Here is a 15,385-nt window from a genome sequence, read left to right as displayed (position 1 = left end):
AAAATGTCAGGTTTGTAATGATGACATACAAGAGACCTGTCATGCATTCATTGCTATTATCATTGATCTCCTGAAGAAGCCATCCCATTTCCTTTCTTTCTGTGCCCTGAAATGTTTGGATATACTTGTAAAGTTACAAGGTTGTTAGCTAGCTAGCCAATGATGTAACATGACTGAACAAAGTGTAAATGGTCAACGACACTTGAGTAGTTTTTAGAACAGCCCACTACATGGTTTATGAATGTAAAATGCGGTCCTGGAGATTCGCTATAGGAAGAAAAATGATCTGACCCATATTACCAGAGAAACATTGTTGACCTGGTTGGGTGAGAAGCAGGCCGTTTCTGCTGTAGTAGTGGTGCAACCATGACGCAAACAAATCTGCACACCCTTGTTTCTGTAGGGCACTTGGACACAACCTTGGACACAACCTTTTCATTAAAACGAAACCTTATCATTAAAACTTTTGAGCCCCGAGGGCAGGTGTCCCTTGGGTTGGTGTCTTTCCGTCAAACACTTCTCCAAAACCAAAGTGGGCACAAAAAGACTGACATCACCAGTTTCACACACACCTTTGAAAAAATTCCCATAAATGGCTTTTTTTAATTGAAAAGTGAATTCCTTTCTTTTTTAAAGCAGAGGTACAGTACAAAGAATAAAACCACAACTGTAAGAAAAAAAACGATTTCATTGTACAATAAATTGCAATCTTTGGAATTTGGAGAGCGCAGCCTGGACAAAAGCTACATGTTGATTTGAAGCGATCTTTCTGTCACTAGATATGCTAGTGGGATGCCATTGTTATTTAGACTCTTAATTGCGTAGAGACATACTTTTTGCTCGTAGATGTTAAAATTTAGCAGGCTCAAGTGATGAATCATGTAACCTAGTTGGACAATGCTCCACCTATGCTAGTTATTTTGTAAATTGTGCCAGAAATAATGTAATTTCTCTGCTAGTTCTTCACTGGGCAGATGTGAGAGAGGATAGTGTTTATCATGTTCTTAATGATCGGAGGGTGCGGGTGAATATTGTGTGGGAGGTGGTGGGCAAGGGTCATCTCCCAGGCATCCACTAACTTGATATTCAGGCCCCTGAACATGCCCTTGATCACCTTATCCAACTGAACCGAAAACCAGTCACTGACGATGAGGGTCTCTTCTAGGCTTTGGGCCCGGAGGTTTGCCGAGCGCACCACTACCACAGTCCCCGGAGCCCGGTTCAGAAGCCGCACAACCGCCCTTCGAATGTGGCGGAGTCGACGAATGTAAACCTGCACAGGGAAGGTACAGAAATGGGCCCAAACACTGATGACTACAACAGTGTCTGAGCCCCCGGCCAGGCCATCCAGCTCATTAGCTACATAGCGCAGCTGACTGATGCTGAGAGGGGTCCAGGTGATGGGGGGGCCATGGCTGCGGTACTTCAGCAGGATATTGTGGGGGATGTCCACCGCCATGAAGGGCCCTGCCCTCACTGGACTTCGAAGGTTGAAATCCTTCAACTCTGTGACAGAGAGAGAGTGAGATGAATGTATGTGACAGAAGCAACGATTACACCTTGCATAAACATGGTTGTCGCCATCGCGATCAAGATTTGATCACTATCTGATCGAGATTTGGACCAGATTTCCTGGTCCCTACCTGTATGCAAATTAATCGAAACTGCCTTGGACCTCCCGTTATGACCCAAGCTGTGTAAATCAACAGAAAACAGCACACTTTTATAGACAATAGTTTTATACTCTCATCATTACAGCCTACTTTTGTTATCCAACTAATTAAGACTGGGCGCAATAGGCTACTGTCCCGATAACCTCAACCTGTCCACAGCCATTCAAATAAATATTCAGTGAATCTCTCCCATCCCTAAAAAGGTCACCACATCTGGATATGTGTATAAAATGCAATTATTGCACAGTATAAATAAAAAGGACACTTGGGTCCTAATGTACACGGTAAAAACAGAAACAGGTTAATTTAAAGAGTAGGATACAAATTGCATCTCTGAAGCATGTCAGTCAAGTGGCTTTATAAAGGAATCATGTATAAATATAAAAGGTATCTTAAAGAGGCCTTCATATTGAAGCCTGCAATATATTGGATAAGGCCCTCGCTCATGCTTGCAGAAAGCTATGCGCTTTTTACGCATCAGTTTGGACATCTGCTGCACTTGATTGGCAGCTGGAAAATGCTCAAATATTCACAGAATATTAAAGAACAGAATCAAATCTAAAAGGATTGCAATGCTAATGCATCATTTTCATATCTGATACAGCAACCGAAATAGACTAATCACCACCCATCCACCTTTCATTCTGGCTAGATCTAAAGGTTGCCTACTGGCGGAAAATTAGGCCATACACTTGTCATGCTTTTCTTCTGCAACTCCATCATACTCTGTCCCATACATTCCCAGTACATTTGTAGTTCAGTTTAAATTCAGTCCTTGGCCTTTATGTAGCCCATGATGTTTTCAATTATTCAATTTTGCACTGGCACCAACTCTGTCAGGAGGAAAGGGACAATATTCAACCAACTTATTGTGGGAAGCTTGTGGAAGGCTACCTAAAACGTTTGACCCAAGTTGAACAATTTAGAGGCAATGCTACCAAATACTAATTGAGTGTATGTAAAACGTCTGACCCACTGGGAATGTTATGAAAGAAATAAAAGCTGAAATAAATAAATTCTCTCTTCTATTATTCTGACATTTCGCATTTTTAAAATAAAGTGGTGATCCTAACTGACTTAAGACAGGGAACTATTACTCTGATTAAATGTCAGGAATTGTGAAAATCTGAGTTTAAATTTATTTGGCTAAGGTGTATGTAAACTTCCAACTTCCAACTTTGTTTAAATTGGGTCAAACGTTTAGGGTAGCCTTCCACAATCTTCCCACAATAAATTGGGTGAATTTTGGCCCATTCCTCCTGACAGAGCTGGTGTAACTGAGTCAGGTTTGTAGGCCTCCTTGCTCGCACACGCTTTTTCAGTTCTGCACACAAATATTCTATAGGTTTGAGGTCAGGGCTTTGTAATGGCCATGCCAATACCTTGACTTTGCTGTCCTTAAGCCATTTTGCCACAATATTGGAAGTATGCTTGGGGTCATTGTTCATTTGGAAGACCCATTTGCGACCAAGCTTTAAAGTCCTGACTGATGTCTTGAGATGTTGCTTCAATATATCCACATCATTTTCTTTTGTCATAATGCCATCTATTTTGTGAAGTGCATCAGTCCCTCCTGCAGTAAAGCACCCCCACAACATGGTGCCACCTCTGTGCTTCACGGTGGGGATGTTATTCTTCGGCTTGCAAGCCTCCCCATTTGACCTCCATACATAACGAGGGGCATTATGGCAGAACAGTTCTATTTTTGTTTCATCAGACCAGAGGACATTGCTCCAAAAAGTACAAGCTTTGTCCCCATGTGCAGTTGCAAACCGTAGTCTGGCTTTTTTTAATGGCGGTTTTGGAGAAGTGGCTTCTTCCTTGCGGAGCGACCTTTCATGTTATGTTGATATAGGATATAGATACTGTGTATATAGATACTTTTGTACCTGTTTCCTCTAGCATCTTCAAAAGGTCCTTTGCTGTTGATCTGGGATTGATTTGCACTTTTCGCACCAAAGTGCATTCATCTCTAGGAGACAGAACGCGTCTCCTTCCTGAGCGGTATGACGGCTGCGTGGTCCCATGGTGTTTATACTTGCGTACTATTGTCTGTACAGATGAACGTGGTACCTTCAGGATGAACCATACTTTTTTTCTGAGGTCTTTGCTGATTTCTTTTGATTTTCCTATGATGTCAAGCAAAGGGGCACTGAGTTTGAAGGTAGGCCTTGAAATACATCCACAAGTTCATCTCCAATTGACTCAAATTTTGTCAATTAGCCTATCAGAAGCTTCTAAAGACATTTTTTTTTTCTGAGCTGTTTAAAGGCACAGTCAACTTAGTGTATGTAAACACAGTCAACTTAGTGTATGTAAACACAGTCAACTTAGTGTATGTAAACACAGTCAACTTAGTGTATGTAAACACAGTCAACTTAGTGTATGTAAACTTCTGAACCACTGGAATTGTGATACAGTGAATTATAAGTGAAATAATCTGTCTGTAAACAATTGTTGGAAAAATACTTGTGTCATGCACAAAGTAGATGTCCTCACCGACTTGCCAAAACTATAGTTTGTTAACAAGAAATTTGTGAAGTGGTTGAAAAACGAATTTTAATGACTCCAACCTAGGTGTATGTAAACTTCCGACTTGAACTGTATATACATGAAGGCAGGGTAAAGTGACTAGTCATCAGGATAGATAATAATATGAGTAAAATAAAGAACAGAGCAGCAGCAGCAAAGGACGGTTATGGAAAGTGTGTGTGTGAGAGTGTGTGTGTGTGTAATGTGTTATGTCGGTCTGCGTGTGTGTGTTATGTGCGCATGTAGTGCATGTGAATGTGTTGGTTTTGTTTAGGAGTGTCAATGTAGTGTGTGTGTATATATAGTCTAGTGAGTGTGTATATGGTTTGCACATATAGTCTAGTGCGTGTGCGTAGGGTTAGTGCAGATAGCTAGGGCACCATTAATTGAATATTTAGCAGTCTGGAAATTTAGCAGTCTGATGACTTGGGGGTAGAAGCTGTCTCAGAGTCTGTTGGTTCGAGAGCCCATGCTCCGGTACCGTTTGCCGGGTGGTAGCAGAGTGAACAGTCTATGGCTTGAGTGGTTGGAGTCTGATATAGAGGTCTTGGATGGCAGGGACCTTGGCCACAGTGATGTACTGGGCTGTCCACATTTGACATACCATGTGGTGTTGCAGCCAGTCGAGATGCTCTCGATGGTGCAGTTGTAGAACTTTTTGAGGATCCGAGGGCCCATGCCAAATCTTTTCAACCTCCCGAGGGGGAAGAGGTGCTGCCGTGCCCTCTTCATGACTGTGCGGGTGTGTGTGGACCATGTTAGGTAATTAGTGATGTGGTCACCAAGGAACTTGAAGCTCTCAACCTGCTCCACAACAGCCCTGTATAAACTGATCTATAGAGAGAGAATGTGTGAGATGTAATAGGTTTGGCAAACAGCACTCACCTGGCAAGAAGTTGGTGAGGAACTCATAGTACTGTCTAACGGTGGAGTCTCCGTACATGTACACCACCTTGCCCTTCAAACACTGAGTAATGGCAGTTGGATCATTAAACTGGCGCATCACGACATCACCCAGGGACTGCCATGACCCTTGGAAGTAATACCCAGAGGGAGTGGTCCTGACAGGCGCTGGCTTTGCATGGCTGCTTTCCACCTTTGGTTTGTCTGAAATAAGAGAGGAAACATGATGCACCAGCTACCATCACTTTATATACACTCTCCGATTTGTCTTCACACTGCAACAATTTTTCCTACCTGTCTTCTTAGGCAGCACAGTGACACCGGCAGACCCCTTAGCCCGAATACATGTTTTGAGGTTTACGCCACTTAAAAAAAAGTAAAATAATAATTTTAAAATGTTTAAACGCAAGCATTAACAATCACCTGAACAACATTCTGTAATTGTTTATTGGAGAAAAGGCTGCGTAGGTCTAAGGTAAAACATACGCTCATTGCCACACACACTATTTTTTACCCCCCTCTAACCTCTGGAAGAGCAGTGCTTCTTTGTCGGTTATCAGATCTTTCTGGTAGCCTGCCTTGAAGTGGTTGATTCGTGTGTCACAGCTCAGCAGCTGCTTAGGCTTGTAGCAGTACCAGGGTTCACCCGTGTGGGGGTCTGTGTAATTGCACAGCGGCTCCTGGTTGGTCGGCAGACAAAGGTTACACATTGTGGTCTCAGAGAGTAATCCGCATTTGAACAGGCTCTTGTAAAGCACCCGGTTGGGCCGTTCTTCACTTAAGTTTCGTAGAACAGCAACTGCCTCACTAGGATGAACTAGTGTCACCTCCACTTGTACGGACCCCTCCCACAGTAACAGAAACATGGCAGAGTAGGTCCCATTCTGGTGGTCCAAAACCTGTCCTGCAACGCCCGCCCCCAGCTCTGGGGAGTGCAGCCTAGCCAGCAAGAAGTCCCCACCATATCTCTTGGGATGTCCCTGGAAATCTTTCATAAGGACCAGAGACTCCAGCTGGTCCCCCACGTGCCACTCTCTCCCACCCACTGCTGGCAGCACTGCAAAATGGCTGTGCGCAGGGTCACTGGTCTGTTCCAGGGGTATATACGTGGGCTGGGGCGGAGGCTCGGGCCAGGCAATGGACTCCAGGAGGTAATGCTCCTCCAGAGCTTCCTCAGGTGTGCGCTCCTGGCCCTGGCTCAGGTGGTTACAGCTTTGATTGTGGTCCAGGGGAGTAGGGGCCTCTGAGTGGTTGCTGCATAGTTCCCAGATGCATAGGTCTAACTTCCACTGTGGATGAGAGTAGAGGTCACTGAGGGGGAGAAGGTCATAGAGTAACACAGGTAGATTGTGATGGAAGTAAGCTTGGACTTGTACTGGGGGAAGATCACTTTCCTCCTCACCTCTAGAATGCTGATGTTGCGGAACAGGAAGAAGATGCCTGACAGGGTCAGCAGGAGGAAGATGCAGACATATTTGGACAGGCACTTCCACATGGCCCCAGTCTCCAGTACCCTTTATATGGACACATAGAAGCTGGTAACTGTTAACATGCTTCTCCAATGACCTTATCTGTATTTGATATCCCAAAACACGGTGTGAGTTTATCAGACCTAGACTAGACCCCATACAAATTCATGTTGATCTGGACGAGGCACACCAGATTAAGAATTTAATCTAAAATGTCATATTTTCCCACGTGACTATTGCTTTACCCATTTCGAAAGAAAGCGAGCAGGAAAAAAAGTTGATCTTCTTGTAAAAAAAAATACTATAACAACCTAGCCTCACCAGAAAAATAACATTTATTGACTAATAAACCATGTACATAAACCATGACTGTCCACGATGACAATATTTATTTAAAGCTCCCATTAGGCTAATGTCTCCTCTATTCAACTTGATTGCGGATCCTGCGGCAATGGCAGCTATGGATCAGGTGACAAAAGCATTTGTTTTGATTGACTGTTGCTTACAACTAGTTTCACAAAGTAGATGTTTTTGCAACTGGATGCAACCAAGTTGCCGAGGAATTGCTTATCAGTTGCTTGGGGTGTTACGTGAAGCTATCCGAATACAACATAGTTGCAAGCAACTCAATTTGCAGGAAAGCTGTAACAAATCAGATCATACACCGGTTAAACTAGCTGATTAAATCTTTTTTTCTCCTACAATACTATCTTGTGATTTCACAAGACTCTAGCTGCTGTTGGGGGAGGCGGGAGGTGTCCCAGGAAAATAATACAATAATGCAAGAGTCGAGAACACAGGTAAGCACCATTTACAGTCCATTGAGAAAGAAGCACAAAGACCTGGAAGATGACACAGATTACATGGACATAGCCATGGCACACGTCTGTAGCCATGAAGTGCTTTGAAAGGCTGGTCATGGCTAACATCAACACCATCATCCCAGAAACCGTAGACCCACTGCAATTCACATACCGCCACAACATATCCACAGATGACGCAATCTCTATTGCACTCCACACTGCCCTTTCCCACCTGGACAAAAGGAATACCTATGTGAGAATGCTGTTCATTGACTACAGCTTAGCGTTCAACACCATAGTGCCCTCAAAGCTCATCACTAAGCTAAAGACCCTGGGACTAAACACCTCCCTCTGCAACTTGATCCTGGATTTCCTGACAGGCCATCCCAGGTGGTAAGGGTAGGCAACAACACATCTGACCCACTGATCCTCAAAACAGAGGCCCCTCAGGGTTGCATGCTTAGTCCCCTCGTGTACTCCCTGTTCACCCACGACTATGAGGCCAAGCACGACTCCAACACCTTCATTAAGATCGCAGACGACACAACGGTGGTAGGCCTGAACAACAACAACGATGAGACAGCCTATAGGGTGGAGGTCAGAGACCTGGCAGTGTGGTGCCAGAACAACAACCTCTCCCTCAACGTGATCAAGACAAAGGAGATGATCGTGGACTACAGGAAAAGGAGGGCCGAGCACACCCCCATTCAAATGCATTAGTGCACATCACCAACAAACTATCACCAACCAAGACAGTTGTGAAGAGGGCACGACAATGCCTATTGCCCCTCAGGACACCTGAAAAGATTTGGCATGGGTCCTCTGATCCTCAAAAACCTCTACAGCTGCACCATCGAGAGCGTCCTTACTGGATGCATCACCACCTGGTATGGCAACAGCTCAACCTCCGACCGCAAGGCGCTACAGAGGGAAGTGCATATGGCCAAGTACATCACTGGGGCCAAGCTTCCTGCCACCCAGGACCTCTATACAAGGCAGTGTCAGAGAAAGGCCCTACAAATTGTCAAAGACTCCAGCCACCCTTGTCATAGACTGTTCTCTCTGCTACCGCACAGAAAGCAGTATCAGAGTGCCAAGTCTAGGTCCAAAAGGCTCCTTAACATCTTCTACCCCCTGCTGAACAGTTAATCAAATTTGGTACAAATCGTGCCTTAAGTTCTAGACCTCAGCTGAATCTGGTAATGAATGGTGTGGCTGTTGAGCTAGTTGAGGAGACACTTGGCTTTACCTTAGATTGAAACTGTCATGGTAAAAACATATAGATTCAATGATCGTGACACCACACTCCAAAAAGCAAGTTCTGCATGCTCTAGTTTTGTCTAATCTTGATTATTGTCCAGTCGTGTGGTCCAGTGCTGCAACGAATGACCTAGTTAATCTGCAGCTGGCCCAGAACAGAGCGACACATTTAGCTCTTCCTTGTAATCAGAGGGCTGATATAAATACTATACATGCCAGTCTCTCTTGGCTAAGAGTTGAAGAGAGACTGACTGCATCACTTCTTATTTTTATAAGAAACAATGTGTTGAAAATCCCAAATGGTTTGCATAGTCAACTTACACACAGCTCTGACACACACACTTATCCCACCAGACATGCCACCAGGGGTCTTTTCACAGTTCCAAAGTCCAGAACAAATTCAAGAAAGCGTACAGTATTATATAGAGCCCTTATTGCATGGAACTTTCTTCCATCTCATGTTGCTCAAATAAACAGCAAACCTGGTTTCAAATGTCACCTCACGGCACAATGCTTCTCCCCTATTTGTCCTAGATAGTTTGTGTGTATGCATTGATATGTAGGCTACGTGTGCCTTTTGAAAACAAGTCTTTAGTTCTGTCCTTGAGCTGTTCTTGTCTATTGATGTTCTATATTATTTCATGTTTCATGTTTTGTGTGGACCCCAGGAAGAGTAGCTGCTGCTTTTGCAACAGCTAATGGGAAATTATTATTATCCTAATAAAATACCAAAATATCCGGCTTATTTGCATTGACCCCCCGTTTTTTTTTTTTACACTGCTGTGACTCACTGTTCATTACCTATGCATAGTCACTTTACCCCTACCTACATGTACATATAACCTCAATTTCTTAGACTAACCTGTACCCCTTCACATTGACTCGGTACCGGTACCCCCTGTATATAGCCTTGCTATTGCTATTTTATTGTGTTACTTTCTTACTTTAGTTTATTTACTAAATATTTTCTTAACTCTTATTTTTCTTAACTGCGTTCTTGGTAAAAATCAAGTCAAATTTTATTTGTCATGTGCGCCGAATACAACAGGTGTAGACATTACAGGGAAATGCTTACTTACAGGCTCTAACCAATAGTGCAAAAAAGGTATTAGGTGAACAATAGGTAGGTAAAGAAATAAAACAGTAAAAAGACAGGCTATAACAGTAGCGAGGCTACATACAGTAGCGAGGCTACATACCGACACCGGTTAGTCAAGCTGATTAAGGTAGTATGTACATGTCGATATGATTAAAGTGACTATGCATATATGATGAATAGAGAGTAGCAGTAGCGTAAAAGTGTGGTTGGTGGGTGGTGGGTGGCGGGACACAATGCAGATAGCCCGGTTAGCCAATGTGCGGTAGCACTGGTTGGTCGGCCCAATTGAGGTAGTATGTACATGAATGTATAGTTAAAGTGACTATGCATACATGATAAACAGAGAGTAGCAGCAGCTGACTTGTAAGTAAGCATTTCATGGTATTCATTGTATTCGGTGCATGTGACAAATAATATTTGATTTGATTTATTCTCTCTTGAAATAGGAGTTACCTCATTCCTTGAGTTTTTAGTCTAGGCCAGTGCTTCCCAATCTTTATAGCCCCGTACCCCTTCAAACATTCAACCTACAACTGCGTACCCCCTCTAGCACCAGGGTCAGAGCACTCTCAAATGTTTTTTGTCATCATTGTAAGCCTGCCACACACACACACACACCCACTATACGATACATTTATTAAACATAAGAATGAGTGTGAGTTTTGGTCACAACCCGGCAGGTGGGAAGTGACAAAGCTGTTATAGGACCAGGGCAAAAATAATATAAAAATAATCAATAAATTTGCTCTTTATTTTAGCCATCTTACATATAAAACCTTATTTGGTCATCAAAAATGGTGAATAACTCACCACAGGTTAATGAGGCAGGTGTGCTTGAAAGGATGCACAGAACTCTGAAATGTTGGGTTGTCTTGGAGAGAGTCTTAAATCATTTCCCACACACAGTCTGCGCATGTATTTAGTTTTCATGCTAGTGATGGCCGAGAATCCACTCTCACATAGGTACTTGGTTGCAAAGGGCATCAGTGTCGTCACAGTGCGATTTGCCAAGGCAGGATACTCTGAACGCAGCCATATCCAGAAATCTGGCAGTGGCTTCTGATTAAATCAAATTTTCACAGAACCACTTGTTGCAATTTCGATGAGGCTCTCTTGTTCAGATATCGGTAAGTGGACTGGAGGCAGGGCATGAAAGAGATAACGAATCCAGTTGTTTGTGTCATCCATTTCGGGAAAGTACCTGCGTAATTACGCACCCAGCTCACTCAGGTGCTTCGCTATATCACATTTGACATTGTCCATAAGCTTGAGTTCATTTGCACACACAAAAAATCCTATAATGATGGAAAGACCTGTGAGTTGTCCATGTTAATGCAGACAGAGAAGAGCTCCAACTTCTTAATCATAGTCTCAATTTTGTCCCGCACATTGAATATAGTTGCAGAGAGTCCCAGTAATCCTAGATTTAGATCATTCAGGCGAGAAAAAACATCACCCAGATAGGCCAGTTGTGTGAGAAACTCGTCATCATGCAAGAGGTTCGACAAGTGAAAATTGTGGTCAGTAAAGAAAACTTTAAGCTCGTCTCTCAATTTTAAAAAACGTGTCAATACTTTGCTCCTTGATAACCAGCACACTTCTGAATGTTGTAAAAGTCTGTTTGATGTCACAAAGCTGTCTAGTACTTTAAAAATAGCCTCTCCTGTTGTCCTGGTTTCCAGTGGTTTGCAGAAGAGAATGTCTTCCTTAATTGACCTCCCATAAATGTAATGGACATATACCAGGAGCTGTGCCAGGCCCGCCATGTCTGTTGACTCATCCAGCTGTAATGCATAGAATTCGCTGGCTTGTATTGCGAAGCAGTAATTGTCTCAAAACATCTCCTACCATGTCACTGATGCATCGTGAAGCAGTGCTGTTTGATGAAGGCATTGTCGGTGTAGTTTTATTTGCCTTTTCCCCCTGCATTGTCCCAGCCATATCTGGGGCAGCAGAAAGAATTAAGTCCTCCACAATAGTATGGGGCTTGCCTGTCCTAGCCACTTGGTAGCTCACCATAAGATGCTTCTAGCCCCTTCTTATTAATGGTATCGGTTGCATTTATACATACATGTCTTACTACTCGAAAGTAGTCTTAATTCTCGCCCCAAAACTTTTCTCCAAATTGGCATGTTTTGTTTCTCAATGTCAGTGCAAGAGTGAAAGTTTCCCGTGAGAAAGTAACAGATAATGTGATTGGTCCCTTCCCTAACCAAGGCCCTTCTCCTCCGATTGCTCAGTTTGGCCGGGCAGCCAGCTCTCGGAAGAGTGTTGGTGGTTCCAAACTGCTTCCATTTAAGAATGATGGCGGCCGCTGTGTTCTTGGGGACCTTCAATGCTGCAGAAATGTTTTGGTACCCTTCTCCAGATCTTTGCCGCAGACAGAATCGTGTCTCGGAGCTCTACAGACAATTACTTCGACCTGATGGCTTGGTTTTTGCACTGACATGCACTGTCAACTCTGCGACCTTATATTGACAGCTGTGTGCCTTTCCAAATCATGTCCAATAAATTGAATTTACCATTGGTGGACTCTAATCAAGTTGTAGAAACATCAATGATGGTCAATGGAAACAGGATGCACCTGAGCTCAATTTTGAATCTCATAGCAAAGGGTCTGAATACTTATGTAAATTAGGCATTTCTGCTTTTTAATTGTTTTTATTTCTAAAAGCTGTTCTTGCTTTATCATTATGGGGTATTGTGTGTAGATTGATTCGTATTTTTTTGTATTTAATGCATTTTAGAATAAGGCTGTAATGTATGTGGAAAAAAAGTCAAGGGGTCTGAATACTTTCCAAATGCACTATACATTATCATTGGGTAGGATAGGCAGCTAGGGTAAATTTGAGCCCAACCCTTCATGTTTCATGTTGAAATCATCTCACAATGAACATTATTGAGCAACACAATCCATTTTTAGAAATGTTGGTATAATTTGGACACGAAACATGCTAATTTGTGGGATACTGATTTACATTGAATTTTGGGCACACACAGATAATAAGAAGTTAACATTTGGAGATAGTGGTTTGTTTGTAATTTGGGTGACATTTTCCCTTTAAAAGAGGCTATACATACCAGTTACACTATACATCATTTTTGGTTATTGAACAGATATTTCACAGCCGTTTAAATTGCACAATGATTCTCTACACTATACTTGTTTTGTGACAAACTGAATCCACGCAAACCGTTAACAATCCATACAACCAGGAAATGGCTGAGCAACCTTCCATTTATATTTCTTGTAATGTACCATGTGTAGTCCTCTGTTACCTCATTTAGCCAAAGAATCCTTATCGCGAAGACGAACCAAAAGAACGCTACCGACTGACTGGGTTGTCTGCTGCAATCTTTTACTTGTTGAATTTAAATACTAATGCGGAAATGTAATAGTAGAACAACCGAATGGTGTTGATTGGAAGGTGGAAAGGCGCAATCATATCCAATGAGGGTACTAGTTAAGTGTGAGAGCAGGTCTCTAGACTTGAATGTAAAGATTAAACTACCTGTTGATTTGGCTGTCGCCAGACTGGGCAAAGCACACACTACTGTTTTATTTTACCTGCGATCAAATCAAATTTCATTGGTCACATGCACATATTTAGCAGATGTTATTGTGGGTGTAGCGAAATGCTTGCCTTCCAATCACTTCCAGGTAATGACATCACTGTCTTGATTTTACATCCTACACGCCTCTAAGGTCAGTGTTTACAGAACATTTGGTGCAGTGTGATTAGAATATAAGGGTCTGATCTAGAGAAGACGAAGTAGACATTTCTCTCTGCTTCTGTGCTGAATGATATTCTCCCTGTTTGCAAAAAAACTTGTAAAGAAGATTGAATGAATTGACTTTATGAACGACTGCTCTCCTTTTTGGTTCACCTGGAAATTCCTGTTACACTCATGGATTTCAGTTAGTACTGACTGCCATATGAGTGTAATTAAAACGAACTTGTTGGCTTTTTTGAGGTAGTGACTGTATGGGCATTTTCTGAAACAATCTGGAAGATTTTCTGCTATTGAATGTTAATTTCATCTAGTGATATACAGCTAACTCATTTATTCTTGAAGAATAACTTCTAATGCACCGTGAGCTTAACCCAAAATACAGTTCTGTCATGAGAACATCTATTCGGTTGACATCACATTTCATTGAACATAACATGTGAATGATAATTTAGTATTGTCGTTTAGGCTCTGCTCCTGGATGTGGTCCCAACATTAGGAAGGTGCTCAGCTAATCAAGCTCAGCTTGCCAAATTATAACAGGGTTTTTTTTCTGGATAAAAAAGTGTTTAGGTGGCAGGATTTTTGAGAACATAGAGGCCCCCATGTCGTCGGTGTAGATACATTTTAGAATTTTAAAGATAATTTCCTGCAATTCTACACATTTTGACATGGAGCTGAGAGAAAATGTTGAAGTTTTAAAGCAAATTTCTTGCAGTTATGTACATTTTGCCATGGTTAATGCTGTGTTCTTTTGCTCTAACATATATACATTTCAAAACCAATACTGCTCAATTCATCGTTTTGGGGAATTTTCAATTCACCCTGTCTGTCTTTTATTTTGGTGATTGTTAGTCCTCAAAGATGATTTATTTAAACATATTGGTCCATTATAGTTTGTACCATCCTATGTCTAGTTTAGGTTGTTTGAGTTTACAGTGAAAGTGTATTTCCATCTCGGCCTGAAATTGCCTCTTCTTGGCCAAATTTAGTGGGCGCTTATGGTGGGTGTCTTAGGGCCCAGTTATTGCTAGGCATCTTTCAGAGAGTTCTCTTTCCCCATGAGTGTTAGTTCCCCCTTGGCGTTCACGTGCCACTTCTGGGCAAGATGATAGTCCCAGTATCTCAAATGGTCGTTCCAGTTACACTTCGACAAGAGATACTGAGGTTGACTCACGATGGTAGTATGGTAGGTCAACAAGACATATGTCCGTATTTTGCGTAACTAATTTTGTCCTAGTCTGAAACAGAATGTTGAAAGGAAGCTTTTGAGACGACAAAGACCCTTTTAGGGTGGGGGGGGTGGTAATGAGACCTGTAACATAACTCATGCAAATTCTAATAGTGACAAAGTAAAAGTGAGAACGAAATACCTACGACAACTGAAATCTACCGTCAAACTCAAGGTTTATTTGTAAACACACGGTAATGGGGGGGAGAGCAGGAAAAGGGGCTGAGCTGAAGGAAAGAAACAATAAGTATTCAGAAACACCCCTAAGCTAGACTAGCCTACTTTAACAATAGCTAACTAACCAAAAATACAGTGGGTGGTCCACCCAGTTCTAACTAGTGTATTTAACAAAGTCTACCTACGGGTAGTGTATGCCCATGGGCGACTTGTCTTGGTTTCTCCTTTTCCCACCAGCAAACAAACAAACACCATAACCAAAACAATACTCACAGGTGATGAAAAAGTGCTATGGAGGTGCTCAAACAAAAGAGAGGTTAATACACAAAGAGAGATATTTCTGTATTTCATTTTCAATACATTTGTTTCCTTACCTTAAATACACTCTATGGACAAGGAGAAAGTGCAATCAGTACTTTGGTTTTGTTAAACTAAGCCGTGCCACCAATAGCTAACAAGATCAGTTACCCTTATCTAGTAGATTATGTTGTTTGACAAATGGGGAC

General features: G+C 42.3%; 1 protein-coding gene across 4 annotated transcripts; it reads right to left on the bottom strand.

Annotated features, from left to right (window-relative positions):
* Positions 1-569: 569 nt before the first annotated feature.
* Positions 570-15,370, bottom strand: LOC109906540 (NXPE family member 3). 4 transcript variants are annotated; one of them, XM_020504281.2, is made up of 6 exons: positions 15,254-15,370; positions 6,511-6,622; positions 5,634-6,397; positions 5,403-5,473; positions 5,091-5,312; positions 570-1,506 (listed from the first exon to the last, which is right to left on the bottom strand). In XM_020504281.2, exons 2-6 carry the CDS (start codon positions 6,601-6,603, stop codon positions 956-958), a joined length of 1,701 nt encoding a protein of 566 aa, XP_020359870.1. In that variant the 5' UTR covers positions 6,604-6,622; positions 15,254-15,370; the 3' UTR covers positions 570-955. The 4 variants fall into 4 exon arrangements, with proteins under 4 accessions (XP_020359870.1, XP_031647968.1, XP_020359868.1 ...); XM_031792108.1 differs by having other exon boundaries at positions 6,511-6,643; positions 15,254-15,307; XM_020504279.2 differs by lacking the exon at positions 15,254-15,370 and adding an exon at positions 13,019-13,325.
* Positions 15,371-15,385: the final 15 nt, after the last annotated feature.

Source organism: Oncorhynchus kisutch, linkage group LG16 (genome assembly GCF_002021735.2).
Source record: "Oncorhynchus kisutch isolate 150728-3 linkage group LG16, Okis_V2, whole genome shotgun sequence".
In the NCBI taxonomy this organism is placed as follows: domain Eukaryota; kingdom Metazoa; phylum Chordata; class Actinopteri; order Salmoniformes; family Salmonidae; genus Oncorhynchus; species Oncorhynchus kisutch.
Note: the sequence above shows the minus strand (reverse complement) of the source record. Positions and strands in the feature narration are given on the sequence as shown.

Bases quoted from the DNA above. Each gene is read 5' to 3' on its own strand.
- LOC109906540 (XM_020504279.2), bottom strand. The intron at 5,474-5,633 runs GTTAGAGGGGGG...CTTTTTTTTAAG, and splicing joins GAAGCACTGCTCTTCCAGAG to TGGCGTAAACCTCAAAACAT. The intron at 5,313-5,402 runs GTAGGAAAAATT...CTCTTATTTCAG, and splicing joins TGTGCTGCCTAAGAAGACAG to ACAAACCAAAGGTGGAAAGC.